The 16,290-nt window shown below is 40.0% G+C and overlaps 1 protein-coding gene across 2 annotated transcripts in view; it reads right to left on the bottom strand.

The window, feature by feature from the left end:
• Positions 1 to 16,290, bottom strand: part of gfra1a (gdnf family receptor alpha 1a) — an 83,408-nt gene that overhangs the window by 65,858 nt on the left and 1,260 nt on the right. The window contains exons 2-6 of one of the 2 annotated variants that reach the window (XM_026356984.1): positions 16,209 to 16,284; positions 15,745 to 15,843; positions 15,528 to 15,628; positions 13,800 to 14,105; positions 12,853 to 12,933 (exon numbers count right to left, since the gene is read on the bottom strand). In XM_026356984.1, the coding sequence (XP_026212769.1) occupies positions 12,853 to 12,933; positions 13,800 to 13,992 (274 nt within the window). In that variant the 5' untranslated portion in view covers positions 13,993 to 14,105; positions 15,528 to 15,628; positions 15,745 to 15,843; positions 16,209 to 16,284. Of the gene's footprint in view, positions 1 to 12,852; positions 12,934 to 13,799; positions 14,106 to 14,534; positions 14,954 to 15,527; positions 15,629 to 15,744; positions 15,844 to 16,208; positions 16,285 to 16,290 lie in introns of those variants that run through there. The other variant, XM_026356983.1, reaches the window with a different exon arrangement.

Here is a 16,290-nt window from a genome sequence, read left to right as displayed (position 1 = left end):
AGAGAGGAGATGGGAGTTAGTTAGAGACACTGCTTTAATCAGACACACTGCAGCTGTTGACAAACATGATCACAGGGGACAGAGTGTAAATTCCCATCGACTGGTAGGGACCTTCAAAGTGTGCTAAGCTGAAAAAGAAAATGATACGGCTGTACTGCCAGGAACCAGGACATTTATACATAAAGACTATAAAAATGTTTAGGTTTACAGTTCCTGGAAAAGAGGGAACAACAGTACAGACTAACAAAAATATATTGAGCATAAATGTAGAACACTGACAATCTGGACATGATGAATACAGGCTTATGGTAATAAATGGGATGGACAGTATGAAAGAAGTACCATCAGTGTCATGGTTCAGGACTTTTCTATTTTGAAGGTTTTGAACTTTACATTCAATCTAATTTTCCCATTTTAAAAATACAGACAAACAAAGGCCTTATTTTCTATGACACTGCTATTAAAGAGTTTAACAAAACAAAAGCAGCACCTTTTACAACTAGGTGACAATAACAAAACACTAGGTTAGCTACACTATTCTACTGCTAGATAGTTTTCAAGCCAATGCATACATTTACCAAACGTTTCCGGCCTTGTTACATGGATGTTACCTTTCAAATAAGCAGATAAATAAATAAGAACAAAGAAAATAAACCAATAAATCATAGTTATTGCATTTACTATTAGGCTAACACTGTTCCTGTTGAGGTCCGACAGTGAAAGCTGGCTTATCTATGGTACAACAAGATTCAAACAAGACGTTTCTAAATTTTCCAGCAGGGAAAGAAGCATACCATTACAAATCTACTTCCATAAAAGAATGAAACTGTATAACTCTGTCCAGTCTGGTTTGCTTTGGTACAGTATGAAATTCTATTAAGACCCAGCACCACAAGTGAAAGTCCTCACAGCTGGAGCCGAGGCAAGTTAATCCTGCAAGTTGACTATGTGCAGCTGAGGGGATAGAGCAGCAGCTTAACACAAGGCTGTGGCTTTGGAGCACCTGCCAGTGGTCAGTCATGTCTCAGTCAGCTGTGCATAGCACAATGTGATTATAACACGCAGTAATTAACTACACTGTCCTCTTTATTATCGAATGAAATGTGATTACTTTACACACATTTAGTATTTTATTGCGTTTTAAATAGTTAACTATGCAAAATGTGCCAACAAGCTTATGTATGACTTAAAGTTGGGAACTGGAAAGGCTGTAAGCCTTGATTTCAGTATCTTCAAGCCCAAATATGCCTAGCTGTCTGGGTTAACACACACAACACAATACAAGATTTAAAACACTATATTGCAATGGGAACCAGGTGAAGGTATTTTTGAACTATAGTCTTTGTGTAATAATAGCTGTGTATAACTTGTACAGGTTTAATTGTAGTTAATTTTGACATAAGCATCAAGGTTATAACTCAGCTGACCTTGGTTGAAAAGGTAATGGTTGGTTTTACATTATAAACATCCTGCCCAGATTTACTTGGTTTTACAACATTCATATAACATCAGCCATGCAGCATAAAAGAACAATGAAACTATGACACTGTCTATGACACCAAAAAAAGTTTTGATGACGTTGTTAATCTACATTTAGTGTTTTTCTTTATAATGTCACTGTCCTCAAACCCAATGTTACAACTATATATACTGTATATATATATATATATATACACACGCTTTGCTTGTGAGTCGTGTCTAACAGTAAGTGCACACCTATCTGCATACAACCCTATCTGCGTAGGTGTCTGCAACAGTGTATGTGAAAAGTTAATTGTCCATATTTGCATGCAGTATAAAGCAGCGGCAGGAGGCAGACCTGGCACATGCTCCCTCCTGCTGATTTGAGCTGTCAACAGCACTTATTAACTATGATGAATCACCCCTCCATTTCACATCCAATCAAAGACCTCTCAGAGGGACTCAAATCTGGTCACCTTTAACTAAATGATTTTCTTGGCCCATAGTGTGCCAGCCAGCGATTGGACTGGCAACCTGATGATATGGCTGCTGTTAGAATTATTCTGCCACTGGCCCACAGCTGCATCAGTCATTTTGGAAACAGTATGAAGAATTAAGTGGCCAGCTGACATGTAGCTGGATGGGCGAAGAGAATTTTAAAAGGCCTGATTGGAGTGTGGAAATATAGAAATGAAGAGATCTACAGTAAGTGAGGGGTTGAAAATAAAGGTGTTCTCTTGACCTTGCCTTAAGGAATTAGATTTAATCTAAACTAGATTCAGTCCCTGTTGCATAATACAGTACATTTTACAATGCAAGCTGGCAGCTACTGCTGAATCAGAATAAAACACCTCCTATCCATCTATATTTAACTAAAATATGCTCATACATCTCTAAGAATCTCTGAATACTATTACTATTACTACTCATAGCATTACTGCACACTCTGCTAAGAATCAGCTGTACAGATATTAGACAAGGTCACACAAATCTCCAATAGTCTGTGTCCTCTCAGAACACAGGAGTGGAGCTCAGTTTGGAACTGTACACCTCAAACCACAGGGAAGGATAAAGCCTTTGATCCCGGTCTGGACGGAAGAGCTTGTGTGGAAACGAAGGAGGGAACAAGAGAAAAAAAAAGAAAATCAATAGATTCTTGTAGACACAGCCTCAAGTTTCCAATCTAACACAGCACCATATTGATTAGGCTTCATAAGAGACAAGGCACAGGGACAGTAATGTCAGCAGTGGATTTGTGAGTCTTTAACAAAACAAACTTGTGATAGGACGATGAGATCTATAGAGCTGACTTCTTCTAAAGGGCTGCAAATAGGTCATTTTGTAAAACGTCTAATCCAAAAGAAATGACTGAAGCTTGAACTTGAATATGCTGATATGTTCACTAAAAATAACCATTTTCATTTGCTTCTACCATTGAATGTTTAGTTGTTTAAGATACTGTATGGCATGGTAGCAAGTATTGAGCATTAACACAAAGCGATGAAATGAACGGAACTAAAATGAACTAGAATTCTGTGGTTTTGTTTTTGGGACATATCTCAAAAACTAACAAAAAATGTTATTCATATTCACTGCAATGGATACTGTGAATATTTGTACCAAAAAATTAATAAACTGAATAGATACTGCAATAATTAGCTACCACCATCACTACACTTATTGTCCAAAGTTCTCTGTATTTTCTTTTTTCAAAGTCTTCAACCTTGCACAGCACATTTAGTCAGAAAAGGGTTTCTGTGCATCTGTGTGTTAAATAGTAATACAAACAAAAATTAAAACAGTAGCACTCAAACTCAAAGACTGTTTGGCGTGAAAGAAGAAACAAGTGATGGTAAGTAAGAGAAAGGTCTAAAAAGATTGATTGATAATTATTATATAAATAAATATCTGTCAGTCTAGGCTGAGCTGTAATTGGTTCATGGTTGATGTGAAGAGGTATCCCTTTTAATAGAGCAGCTTGAATAAATTATCTTAAGAGGACTGAGTCATTTAGCTGACACAGGCAAAGGAGGATTTTTCTAGAAAATGATGATGATGATTTATAGAAGTTCATAAATTACTGGTGAGGTCAGATGTGACTAATTGTGACACCAAAACCAAACCAGGAAACTCATGACCTCATCAGCTGCACTGTTTGTTCCCAGAAATATAGATCGTCATTTAAAGATTCTTACTCTGGGCTGACACAAGGCTTTTGTTGAAAGGTCCTATACCAACAAACATTTGCTTCAATATTTACTCAACCCTTCAATATGTACTCTTTTCTGACTGTTACTAAAATACTAAAAGTTTCCACCAAGCAGGTGTCTTTAATAATTATAGTCTGAAATTAAATGATTGATGCTGCCAGTTCAGTACCTAAACAGTTTAACAAATGTCAGGTAAATTCAGTGAGGAAACGCCCACTCTTTCATCAACTTTCAGAATGTAAACACTTAATCTGCTCAGTGGCAAACGGTGTAGGACTCTTTATACCCAAAGCAATTCCTAGCTACAAATGTACTTAACTGAATAAGCGTGAAGCAAGGAGCAGCAGAAGAAAGAGCAAGTGTGCTCAGTCAACCAACTCAGGATAAATAAAGGCAAAAAATAAAGTTCGGAGAACAAGAAGGATACTCTCACTCTCTCTCCAAAAAATACAGAACAATAAATTATGTTTCTACCTCTGTAACTCTGCATTCCCTTCCCTCGCTATCTCATACTCGCATAAACACACACTGATGCAGGCATACGCACAAACATAAGCCATGAAAAAGATAGCAGTAGACACTCTTATCTCTAAACATTGGCAGCTCATAATGAGAATGACTTCCTCTACAGCCAGTGGTTGAGTGGTGCTGACAGCCTCTTAGCCCTGCATGTCAGCACAGGGGGATTTGAAGCGCTGCCTTAGCTTGACAGCCGGGCCACGCACTTACAGATGTTTTCACACTCACAATGCACACACATTTATGCACACATAGCAGCAACTGCGCTTCAAGGTTGACTTCAGTGGTAGGAGGAAAGAGGACAAGATGTGTTTGAAGTCTTGACACATGGAAGAGACACAATACTGAGCTTTGGTGTATTGGGGCTTAAGAGTGGTGAGTGGGTGATGTACAGAGAACTGCTGTACAAGCCAACTGGGAGGAGGACGGAGCTTAAGGAGAGAGTTTAAGCCAAACAGGCATCAACACACAACGACAAAAAAAAAAAAAATAAAATCATTACAAGCCAGAGGATACATTTTTTGATTAGTGCAGAAAATTTGTCTAAATATAGTTGAATTTAGGTAACAGTTACCGATTCCCTTGACATGAAAGAACAGGAAAGGAGGAAAGGAGAGGGGTTTAAAACATTAAAAGTTGTCAAACTACCCCCTAAATTTCATACTTTGCTCAGTGTTCTGAGCAAAGTGTTCTGCAACTAGTGGTTTATAATACGTGCTGCCAACCTAAATGTTATATTATCACTTCAAAACTGCCAAACAACTGTAAAAGGTCAGTCCTCAGGCCCGAGTGAAAATGATAGTTGTATAAACTCATTATTATGCATGAAAAGCACCTCCTGGAATCTGTGATGTTCTTATTCGTTTTCACCCACTGCCACCCCATCATTTAACCACAGCTGCTGTATTTATGTTAAGTCACTTTTGGCTGCTGCCCAGACTGTCGATTACGGCCCGTGTCATTTTTGCCCGGTGTTCGATTTCTCTCACCTGTCATCCTGCTTGTGCTAAATGACAATCGGCTCATAAAACTGTTTTATCTGCAAAGAGAGCTGTGTAACATTTGTGGTGAGTGGCCAAAATGTTTTGAAACCATTTCAAAATCCCCCATTCCCCAGATTTAGAAATGTTTTTAAGTCAAGCATACCTCTATAAGAATTAAAAATGAGAGGTCAAGATGATGTATGACCTATATACTGATATTCAAAGAGTTAAAAAACAAGATGATATAGTGGAAGAGCGAGTACAGGTGGGTAGTAACAGGTGAAAGTGGATGACAAAATAACAGGTAGAGAATAGATTTTGAAAAGGATCCGAAAGGTATCTGAAACAGCAAGTATTCATGAATACAAAACTGGCCGGGCTGTGTATTCATCCATTTCTTACACCACTTTTATTTTCCAGAGGATGGGCCAAATGGCGTGGCAGTAATTCTAAGTCTACTTGAATCTCTGAATAATGCTCTCTGTTTCTGTTGCTCCCTCCTACATGGATCACTGACTCACAAACATGGACAACTGGTGGGGAGAAATGCAGCCATTTCATCTAAACTCTGCTCTTCTTGCTCTAAGCATAGTATGCACTCGTGCAGTGCAGTAGAAAATTATTGTTTTTTTTTCTGCTCAGCGTGATGTCTAACTCTTTGTTTACTAGTTTACAAAACTACCGTTTTACAAGCAAGGAGTTCACAGAAAGGTTACACATCACTGATCTGGCACTGTATGAACAAACTCGAATTGAATTACATTAAAATGTACTGATATACAGTACTACATTTATGCAATAAAATAACTATTTTCATGCCCTAAACAGACTTCTTTGTGTCATGAAAATTGTATCAGACAATGAAAATAACTAATAATAGGTACCAGAACTTGCTGAACATTTAATAAACCAAATAAATAAATAAATAAAACAATCCAAAAACTTACAGCTGCTTAACAGTGAAAGAGAAAAAATGATTGAGGGGGGGAACACAGGGATATTTTGTTGGAAAAGGAAATTGAGGAAAGCAATCAACAGTCTGAATTAAAAGGGAATGGAAATCCTGAAAAAACACAGGTGCACACGTTTCATTACATTCTCTCACACACGCAGAGTTTTGTTTACTGCCACCTTAACCAATGTGTTACATGAGTTTTTAAATATTTCCTGTGTGCAGTACACAATCACATCTTCCAGATTTAAAGCTGTCATCACTTAAATACAAGAATTACTTTCAGTAGTCAGAGTTACACTGTGTTTCTATTTGTACTTTTAAAACATATTTATTAAGCTTACTGTGAAAATATCATAAAACTAAGTAGAAAAACCAGAGTTTCTATTAGTTATGTGTGATATGTTCATAGGAGAGTAGCTCCTTTGTTGTAACCTACTGAATCATCAAACCAAGATGTAGCCGGTCTGCCACTCTTCTAGCAACTTCTATCTAACAAAGACAGGCTGTTCAGAACAAGAATGCTGCACTACAAAAACAGACAAGTTCATACTCAGTCTATTCTGCTTTCAGTCCATACAAAAGCCTACAGTGCTGAGATATTCAGAGTTAGGCCTCAGACACCAACATGATTCTTTTGAAACACTGATCAACAATATCTAAATTAACAAATTCAAAGAGCTGTGCAGTTAGCTTCCTAGTTACATTTACATTTAGTCATTTGGCAGACTTACAAGTGAGGTACAAGTTACAGTCTCCTGCATGGAGGGCTGCAATCTTACAGCTGCACTATCCAGCCGCTGGTCACAGTATATCTTTGCATATTGCCAAACACATTCTATGTCTCTTAAGGCACCACTGAGGAATTAACTATTGCAGAGAGCTATTCTTCTGCAACAGTGGTTGCTTTCTTTTGTATTTTGTGCACAGAAATGAGTTGCTTGATTGTTACTCAGTGGAGTCAACCCAGGAAGTAAAGGCACCCAGCCCCAGGTGAAGATCTAAATATATTTAGCTAAATTAACCAGGTGAAACTGCTGTGTGTTGTGAGCACGTCTATTTGTTAGATTGCCACATATGAAAAATTTGAAATAAAACATTAGTCTTATTTGATTTTTTTATGTTCCAAAACTTTACAGTGACTAATTGTTAGTGATGCAAACAACAAAATGAAAATTGAAAACTGTAGTGTGGCCTAAAAAACAATTTCTGATATGTGCTACAATCTTTAAAATCATTGGCACCTATTTTTTTTTTTTACATATGAGATCTGGGATTCTTGTCTTAATATAACTGCTCTTTGTTTGAACCATCAGTTGCATATACAGCATGTGTGGCCAGGACTATATCTCACATGTCTCACTAATGAAATCAGACTGATGTCTGTGGGTGTGTCATTGGAAACAGGTGTTCACACACAGCAGTCTGTCTTTTAGCGTCTGTGCATCTGTGAGCTGTATGTATTGGTGTCACAAAAGATTAGTGGCTTCAGTCAGAGACATGGGGTCGATTATGGAATTACAGGATCATCGAAGCTGCCTATTGTTCCTATAGCTGGGGATCACTGAGTCATACCTTCTAGCTGAGACAAATATGAGACACATTCAGAGAGACTGCTTAATGCTTACACCTTCCACAAAAATAAAACCGTGTCATTTACCAGTTTGCACTATGAACCATAATTAAAGTAATAAGTTTTTACCACTAAGCGTGGCATTGATGATATGTAAGAGACTGAAAACATATTCAGAGGAAAGGAGGAAATGAATAGGTGATAAAAAAAAAAAGAATTCTACTATACTCCAATACAATTTCAACCTAAATATGATAATATAAAATAATAATATATATGAGTCTAAGTGCAGTTTATTGATGCTTAGCTGATTAGCATTATTTAGGTTTATAAGTAAAATTTAATATGTATGTAATTTACACAATTCTTTATATTAACCCTAAACCCGTCATTGTTGCTTTGTGCTGTATATGTACTTTTATTTTGATGGTCTTAAGAAAGAAGATGGCAGGAGAGAGGAGAGTGGAGCGTTGTTAAAATTAAATGATTAAATAATATTATTATAATAATAGTCTCTTTGCAGCAAGGTTTTTCGACCTAAATTCTCAACTACAACACCTTATGGGTGAATGTATGGATGAATTTTTGGAAGATATATAAATAAATGGTTTAATCCGAAAAATACATCCATGAATGATTTCTTCTGGAAATGTGAAGGATGGATGAAATAGGTGATGAAACACTGAGCAGGACAAAGAAGTTGAAGGACAATTAAGATGTGCACATAATAGATCTACATCATCAAGGTCAACAAGCACACATTTAAGTAGGCCTGGGTCAAAACATAGAAGCATCTCACATCTTCCTTAGTCAGAATAAAGGCAGAAGTGGAGTGTCCTGCATTAAAGGCAAAGGCTGCAGCTTTGGAGGAGAAGCTGGCAATAGAAAAGGAAAAAGCAGATAGGTATGCAGAAATGAAATGCAAGGAGGCTCAACTGCAGGCAGAAGAAAAACAAAGAGAGGTAGAGTTTGAAGCTTAGAAGAAAAGAATAGAAGCTACAATAAAGGCTAAGAAAGAAATGCATGTCATGGAACAGATGCTGAAACAGATGCAAAAATAAAGGTTTTGCAAACTTATGAAGACGCAGAACTAGACATGAGCATTTATTCTGTAGGTGATCAGGTTGGTGAAACTACAGAGTATGCCCCACCTACAACCAATGTTAAACACTGTGCAATCCCCAATGCGGAGAGGATATTGTCTACGCCGAAACAGTAAAACAGTGGTGGGCCAGTGCTTGATAGTCTGTGCCAAGCTACGTCTCAGCAAGTTACAGTCACAGAATACCTTGTAAAGAATCACAAGGCATCTTTATCCTCCAGATATCACCATTCAAGGAAGATCCGCTTGAGTACCACTCCTTTATTAGTTTTATTAAAAGTTGTACTGTACAGTAAACAAGCAGACAACCACATGAGTTGGTCAAAGGCTGCATACCCATTGAACCTTCACTAAGTTATGCTAAAGCAAAACAAATGCTAAAGGATTTTTTTTGGAGATTATATAAGATAGCTGAAGCCTACATAGCCTTTTTTTTGGTGGAAGGAATGAAGATGTTGAAATGTCAATGGTCAGTGTTTTTTCTTCTAAGGTTTCGACAGGATACTGTGGGGGTCATGGCTGATGTGGAGGCAATGTTCCACCAGGCCAGAGTCAGCAACAAAGACACAGATCTCTTCAGATTTATTTGGTGGCCTGGTAGGAATTACGAGGAAGACCCTGATGAACACAAGCTGCTGGTGCACATGTTTGGCGCTACATCATCACCAAGTGTTGCAACATTTGCACTTGTGCAACAGATTTTGAGGCTGAATTTGGTCACGAAACTGCCATAAAGGTAAAAAAAAAAAATTAATAATTTAGTGTAGATGAGTGTCTTAAGTCAATGGCTGATGAATGAGCACAAGGGTTTAAAAATATGGATGTAGATGAAGGCAACTTGCCAAAGGAAAGAGCACTGGGAATCCAGTGGTGTGCTGATCAGACCAGTTGAAGTTCAAGGTCAACCTTTAAAATTTGAACACACACTAGGAGAGATCTACTTTCCCCACTCAGTTACATCTTTCATCTGTTGAGTTTTCTTGCTCCAGTGATTGTGCCCGCCAAAACAAATCCTGAAAGATTTGTGCTTCGGGAAGTACAGCTGGAATGATCATCTACCAGAGGACGTTATTAAGAGCTGGACTACGTGGGTCTTGGATTTGCAACAGCTTGAGGATTTTGGAGTTGACGACGTGTGAAGACAATCGGTTTGGTTTATCAGTCTCTGCACAGCTGCATCACTTTGCTGATGTGAGCAAAGGTTCCTATGGAACAACAAGCTACCTACTGCTGTATAATCCAAGTGGTGAAGTGCCTTGATGATGGCAAAGGCAAGGCTAGTGTCTTCGAAGTCTACAACCCCATCAAGAATGGAATTGATTGCAGTCACAGTTGAAGTCAAGATGGATGAACTTTTGAAGAATGAACTTGAACTCGAACTTCACTACTACTCATCCTAATCAGCTAAAGCGCGCTCTTGTCTGAAATGTTCAAAGGCACCCCTCTAACTTGCAATAATCTGAATGAAGCAGAAACAGATTGTAAAGTACTGTCAAAGGCTAAGTTTTGAGGAAGACTTGGCAATGCTGAGGGAACATCAAAGCGTAAAAAAAAGTAGCTCTCTCTAATTTCACCTGTATTTCACGATGGAGTCATAAGAGTTGAAGGAAGGTTGTGTCGCCAGAGGATACCAAGCAACAAGTAATCTTGCATAAAGATTCACATATCACAAGGCATGTGCTGAGATATAGCCATGATGTAATGGCTCCCACTGGACGGAATCATATGTTGGCTCAACCTCATCAACGATTCTGGAGCAAATGGAGCCATCAGAAGGTTCTTGTCAAAGTGTGCCACCTGAAAAAGGCTGCATGGAACTACAGGAGTACAACTTATGGCATTGACTACTTTGGTCCATTCCTGGCAAGAAAAAAGGGAGGGTAACATTTAAAGAGATACAGTGTCACTTCTACATGTCTTCCTATATGAGCTGTGCATCCGGAAGCGGCATCCTCATTTAACACCATTAGAACATTCCTTGTCGGAAGAGGACAAGTCAAGGAGATGTAACTTCCAATCAGCTCACTGAAATGAAAGAAAATCAAGTAATAGAACTCCAGTAAAATTGCAAAAACGTTGCAGCAAAGGGGCATCCAGTGGCATTTCAAACCACCAACAGGGTCTCACCATGGAGGGAGCTGGGAGGGGTTAATCCGCTCAGAGAGAAAAATTTTGAATGTGACAGCAAAAGAACAACTTTTGGATGAACCTTTGCACCAGTGTAGCTTTCTGGTATACATTTCTAGGTCTCTGCTCAATTCAGTAAAGCACCATAGAAATGAAACATAAAAAGCAGTTTCACTGATCAGAAACAAGCTTTAATCATTGCTGCCGTGATCCTTCTCCTGTCACCTTGCCCTTTAATTTCTATAGAAAGAGAAGAAGAGGAGGCAGAGTGATCTCATGCTTTCTCATTCTGTACTCCCTGTGCTCTTAGCCTTACTCTGCTATTCATTGACTAACCCTCAGCCCTGTAGTCTTCTCCCCTTACCCCTCCATCCCTGCTCCTGCTCTCGGATTTTCCACTAATGACCAGATGCTATTCTCATTGTAGCTTAAACACTTGTTTTCTTTCTTTCATATCAACATGGAAGATACTCACTTGCTTATACTTTATAGAAAGACAGTGAAAATGCATGTTTCCCATAACTGCAGTAACTGCACAGGTCACTGTGATCTGGCAGTATGTTTAAAAAGAAATCATGCAAAGCTGTCACACCTAAGGAGATATTTGGAGCAGTCCAGTGGTTCTTTTTAAGATCAAACAGGCCAAATAGGTTGCATACCTATGCTTTAATATCATACTCAGGCTGATATGGTGTCTGGTATTTGTCAGTTATATATGTAATCATCACCATCAATCAATATAAAAGGACAAATAAAGAATGGGTGCCTTTACTAAAACTATGAATTCATCTGTTCCCAATCCTGGATGCTACACCTCAGACTTGTGATAGATGTCTCCTGCCTGGGATGTAAACTATGATCCTGTGCTGCACATGTTTCAGCACTGATGGACTGAGAGTGTCTTGTCCTTGCTGGGACTGGCGAGCATATTGAGGGCTTCAGACATATACCATATCATAACACTTGGCAGAGTTTCTTTTCCCCTTTTGAGTCCTACTATTTTTCTAGAGAGCAGCAAGAGGAGAAAGTAGACTTAACAAAACATCTGGCTTCTCAGCTGGTGTTTCTTTAAAAGCAAATTGGTCATGAAGTAGGTACCCAGTCCAAGGTTTTGTTTATGTGTATCTCACCACCCACATGATGATGTCACCCTACGGTAGGGAAAGGCATTGGCTAAGGGCAAATCAGCATTTTATGAGATAAAGACAGAGGAAGCAGAAAAAGGCCCCTCTCTCTCAAAAGGGGTCAAAATATCAGCCTTGTTCTTTGAGGATGTGGAGGCAGAGCATGTCTGTTTGATTTGACATGGCACTCATCACCTGCTGTGTAATAATGAAAATGTAAGCAGCTACATGATTGTGCCACATTAATTTGTCAGGCTTTCAAATACCCACAACAGTCTCAACTGTGGGGCCACAGAGTACCTGAGTGACTGTGAAGAAGGGAATAACATCACCATCTAGAGGCTCGAGACAGCATCACTTCGACACGCAGATCTGAACAGAAAAAATGCCTCTCATGCTCAGAGCTACTCACTCGCACTCTTTTCAACAAGTGGAATCAAAGCCACAAGAGGAAGCCGTCCACAACCACAGCGAAATACACCAGCAACAACAGAGTCCTCTTTCTACATCTGAAGCGTTTATCCACTACTTGATAAGATTTAGAACTATAGCTCCCCATGCAAGGTCACTTCCAGCCAGCATGCAATTTTGCTGGGGCAAAAACAAGGGGAGAGAAAGACAGCTAGCGGAGAGAATGAGGGAGGATAAATACTTGACACATAGATAACCTTTGATGAGAGCATGCACAGCTTGGAGCTTATCCACATCTTAACTGAAGCAGGCGACCAAATAAAACAATGAAAAAAAAATCTAAAGGATGGAGTGAAAGCCTCTAGAGAACAGATTTTGTTTAATTCTTACCTATGATAGGAGCCAGACGGAAAATGTCAGATAGGCGGCTGTTTACGGGTTCATATGGAGAATCTTCCAAGAAATCATTACCTGTTTAGGGAAAATGTTCATATTAGATAGACAGAAATATGTGTTAATGCCTTCTTGTTTTGTTTATCATCTTTCACCCCTCACATTGGCCTGCATGTGACATGGGTTATTTAGGTCAGTCGATATACACGCTGGCACATAGCCACACGCTTGATTAGGCAGGTTGGTCAGCTGTGTTGCGCAACTGGAAGTCTACTCACTGGTGATGGACTGGATGCAGTTTAGGGACTAAAAGGCCCCCCTGCTATGATCAACACTCTAAGATGGTACTGCCAATGCTGAGGGGCTTCACGCTCCATTACCTCCAAGGAAACTGATTTAGGAGGTCAAGAAGTGTCTCTGCTCTGCAGGACCGTGGCTGTGAACTGAGTCAGAGGCCAAATTGAAATGAAATTTGAGTGACTGCACATGATTGCATTGAACTGTTAATAGATATAGAGCTGTGTGTTATTTTTTAGGTTTTTGTATTTGTGGTGGCAGGAATAGGGAGGGTCACAGGGCCAGGAGGGGAGGGAGGGAGATTGAGGACTGATACTGCCCCCTCTATACAGCAGTGGGTGGAGTTTGGGCAAGGAATCGCCCCTCACACATCAGAAAGCCTATGGGAATATCTATTTGATATTAACGTTACAGTAGATCTCATGGAGCGGTCCTCCCCCCCAATCCAAAAAGACCCAAAGGGACATTGTGGAGTTTTGCCTTCTCTATGAAAAAGCCAGTAGCTGCTCCAGTGCTCCAGTCTCTTATAGACATTTAAACTGAAACACCATGTCTAATACAACTTATATCAGCTACATTATTAGAATTAAAATCACAAGTTGCTGAACGACTGAGGCTGTAAATCACAAAAAAAGCACAGAACCCACCTTGTAATGTCTGATAGATCCCCCAGTAGATGCGCAGGCAGTTCTTCTCTTTCTTCATGCCCCTTTTACACCGGCAATTATACAGGGGGCTCTGTTTGAGCGCGTCCATGGCGCTCCGGCACTCATCCTTGGCCTCCTGACCGGCCACCATGCTGAAGTTGCTCTCCTTGCCACCGGCCACGCACTGCCTCATCGTGCGGTATTTGGTGCTGCATGCCTGCTCCTTCAGACACTGCTCAGTGGCTCTCACACAGTCCAGCCGGGTGGCCCCAGCACGCAGGTTCTCCTCAGCATAACACAATACATCTGGAAACAGAAACGTCATCTATAACAATAATACAAATAAAACAATTACGCGCCTGGAGCGCAGGAAAACTAGTTTGTTACTTGTTCACACTAAATCACTCCAAACCTTATGCACTTTGGATTTGAATACAATAGTTACACACAGTAAGCAGTAATTGAACTGTTTGTTCTACTTGACGACTCTGTAATCTGTAATAGTTTCATCACTCTGTGAATGTGTTTCCACGTTCAGTGCAGCAGCAGCTCCGGGAGGACTTTTCGTCTTGGACTCGTCGGACTGCTGCACAGCCTCAGTCTCTACATGTTCTCCGGACTGTGTCCGAGCCACCACCGCCTCTTCTGAACTCTTCTATTATTACAGATCTCAAACTACGGCACTAATGTGTCTCACACTCAGCGGATGGCGGTAATAAATCAAGTAAAACTTACCCAAAAGAGGCAGAATGACATACAGCACTGCGAGGATCATCGTCTTCCTCTCCATGTGAAACATAAAGCCTCGTGTGAAAGAACTATATTAACTAAAAGGACTCAACAGTACTTTAATTCCCAGGGTAGTTCCACTGTATTGAAATCCATTGAAAGCACGGAGTAGTTTGTACAGAACACATCCAGCTCGTCTCATTCGAGCACTAATCTCCCCTCCAGAAGTGTCCGGTTCCGACTCCGCGGTTTCTCTTCTCGGACTGTTCGCGCTCTAAACACAACACAAATAGCTTGTTTCTTTCTTTCTTTCCGTGTGTGTGGTCTTCTCACCGTCGGGAGACAAAGACTGGGGATCAGAGCAGCGGTGGAAGCGAGACGGAGAGTCCTCCAACTCCAGCCAGTTGGATGCTTGCGTCTGTGCGTCTGAGCGCACACAGCCAACTGGAGCCCCACTGCTGTCAGGCGCATTCAGCAGTAGGAGAGTGCAGCTTCCCCCTCACAGTAAAGTACAGTAACCTTATCATAAATTTACAAAGACAGGCCTTCCTCTTCCATCCCATTCAATCTCTTCTTATGGTAATATTAAAATAGCGCAGAAAATAATTAATGAGCTTCAACTTCACTTAACTCACTAATGAGCCCCAATAAATGCACAGTAATAATAAACTGGACAGATTAATCACCGTTTAGTAGGATACTTACAAATCAATTTTAGGCTTAATTGTGGTTGCTTTTAATAGCCAAACTTTCCAATACTCACTCTCTCACACAGAATAACTTTTCATGTCCACTAAAACCCATGTAGGCCTCTCATAGAACCACAGAGAACATGTCGCTGCATTTATGTTATGAACTGAAACTCATGATGAGCGTGGGCTGGTTAAAAGTTTCTGTAAGTGTGTGGACAGTGAGAGGACAACCAGCAGGACTTAAATGCATTTATATGGCAAGATGAATACAGTAAAATGTGGAGCAGCGTGTGTGCCAGTGTCTTACATGTAGATCCATGTTGAACTTGAGTGACAACAGAAGTGGACAGATCTCAGCTGGACACCTCACACAGGCTGTTCATGACTCGGCTCGTCCCTCGGTCTCGTCTGTTGGTTAATATACAGTCTGTAGGTTAATCCTATTTACATACAAGACACATGTGTTGCTCTATTAGCTGTCGACTGTGACTAGAGTGGGTTGTCAGATTAAATACAGTCTCTACCAAACACGTTGAACTTGTCTGGGGAGGCAGTGTGACAGCGCTGCGCTGAGGAAGCCGGGGCCTCAGTACACAGAGTGGACACTGTGTGACTGTCGCCATCTGTTGGTGAATGTACAGTAAAGGTCAATCTTAAAAGTAAAGATGTGAAACCATTAATACTTTCAAACATATGTTGGAGCTCAGAAAATATTAGCATCTCATTTGACACCTCAGTTTGATCAATGTAATGCCAAATGACTGGAAATCAAACACACAGAGCAGGATTATAATAATAGAGATGAGGCATCATGCAACTCGCAACTCTTCCTATAGCTCATTGATTGCCTATACAGTCTATTCAGAGGCTAATCCACTTGGCTAAATACATGGGAACAGACTATGTCAATGATCCTCTCTGCATTAAAGACTGGACTGAATCAATCAAGGATGCTGGCGGCCATAAATCAACCTCTTTCCATACATACGCTCAGAGAATGGGAGACAGCAGGTTCGTGCAGAGATGAGCATGAAACAGCTTATTTGAGCATCACTGAATAGTGCCTAATG

The sequence above is a fragment of the Anabas testudineus genome, chromosome 15 (assembly GCF_900324465.2).
Source record: "Anabas testudineus chromosome 15, fAnaTes1.2, whole genome shotgun sequence".
In the NCBI taxonomy this organism is placed as follows: domain Eukaryota; kingdom Metazoa; phylum Chordata; class Actinopteri; order Anabantiformes; family Anabantidae; genus Anabas; species Anabas testudineus.
The sequence above is the reverse complement of the archived record's forward strand: the minus strand, read 5'-3'. Positions and strand labels throughout refer to the sequence as shown.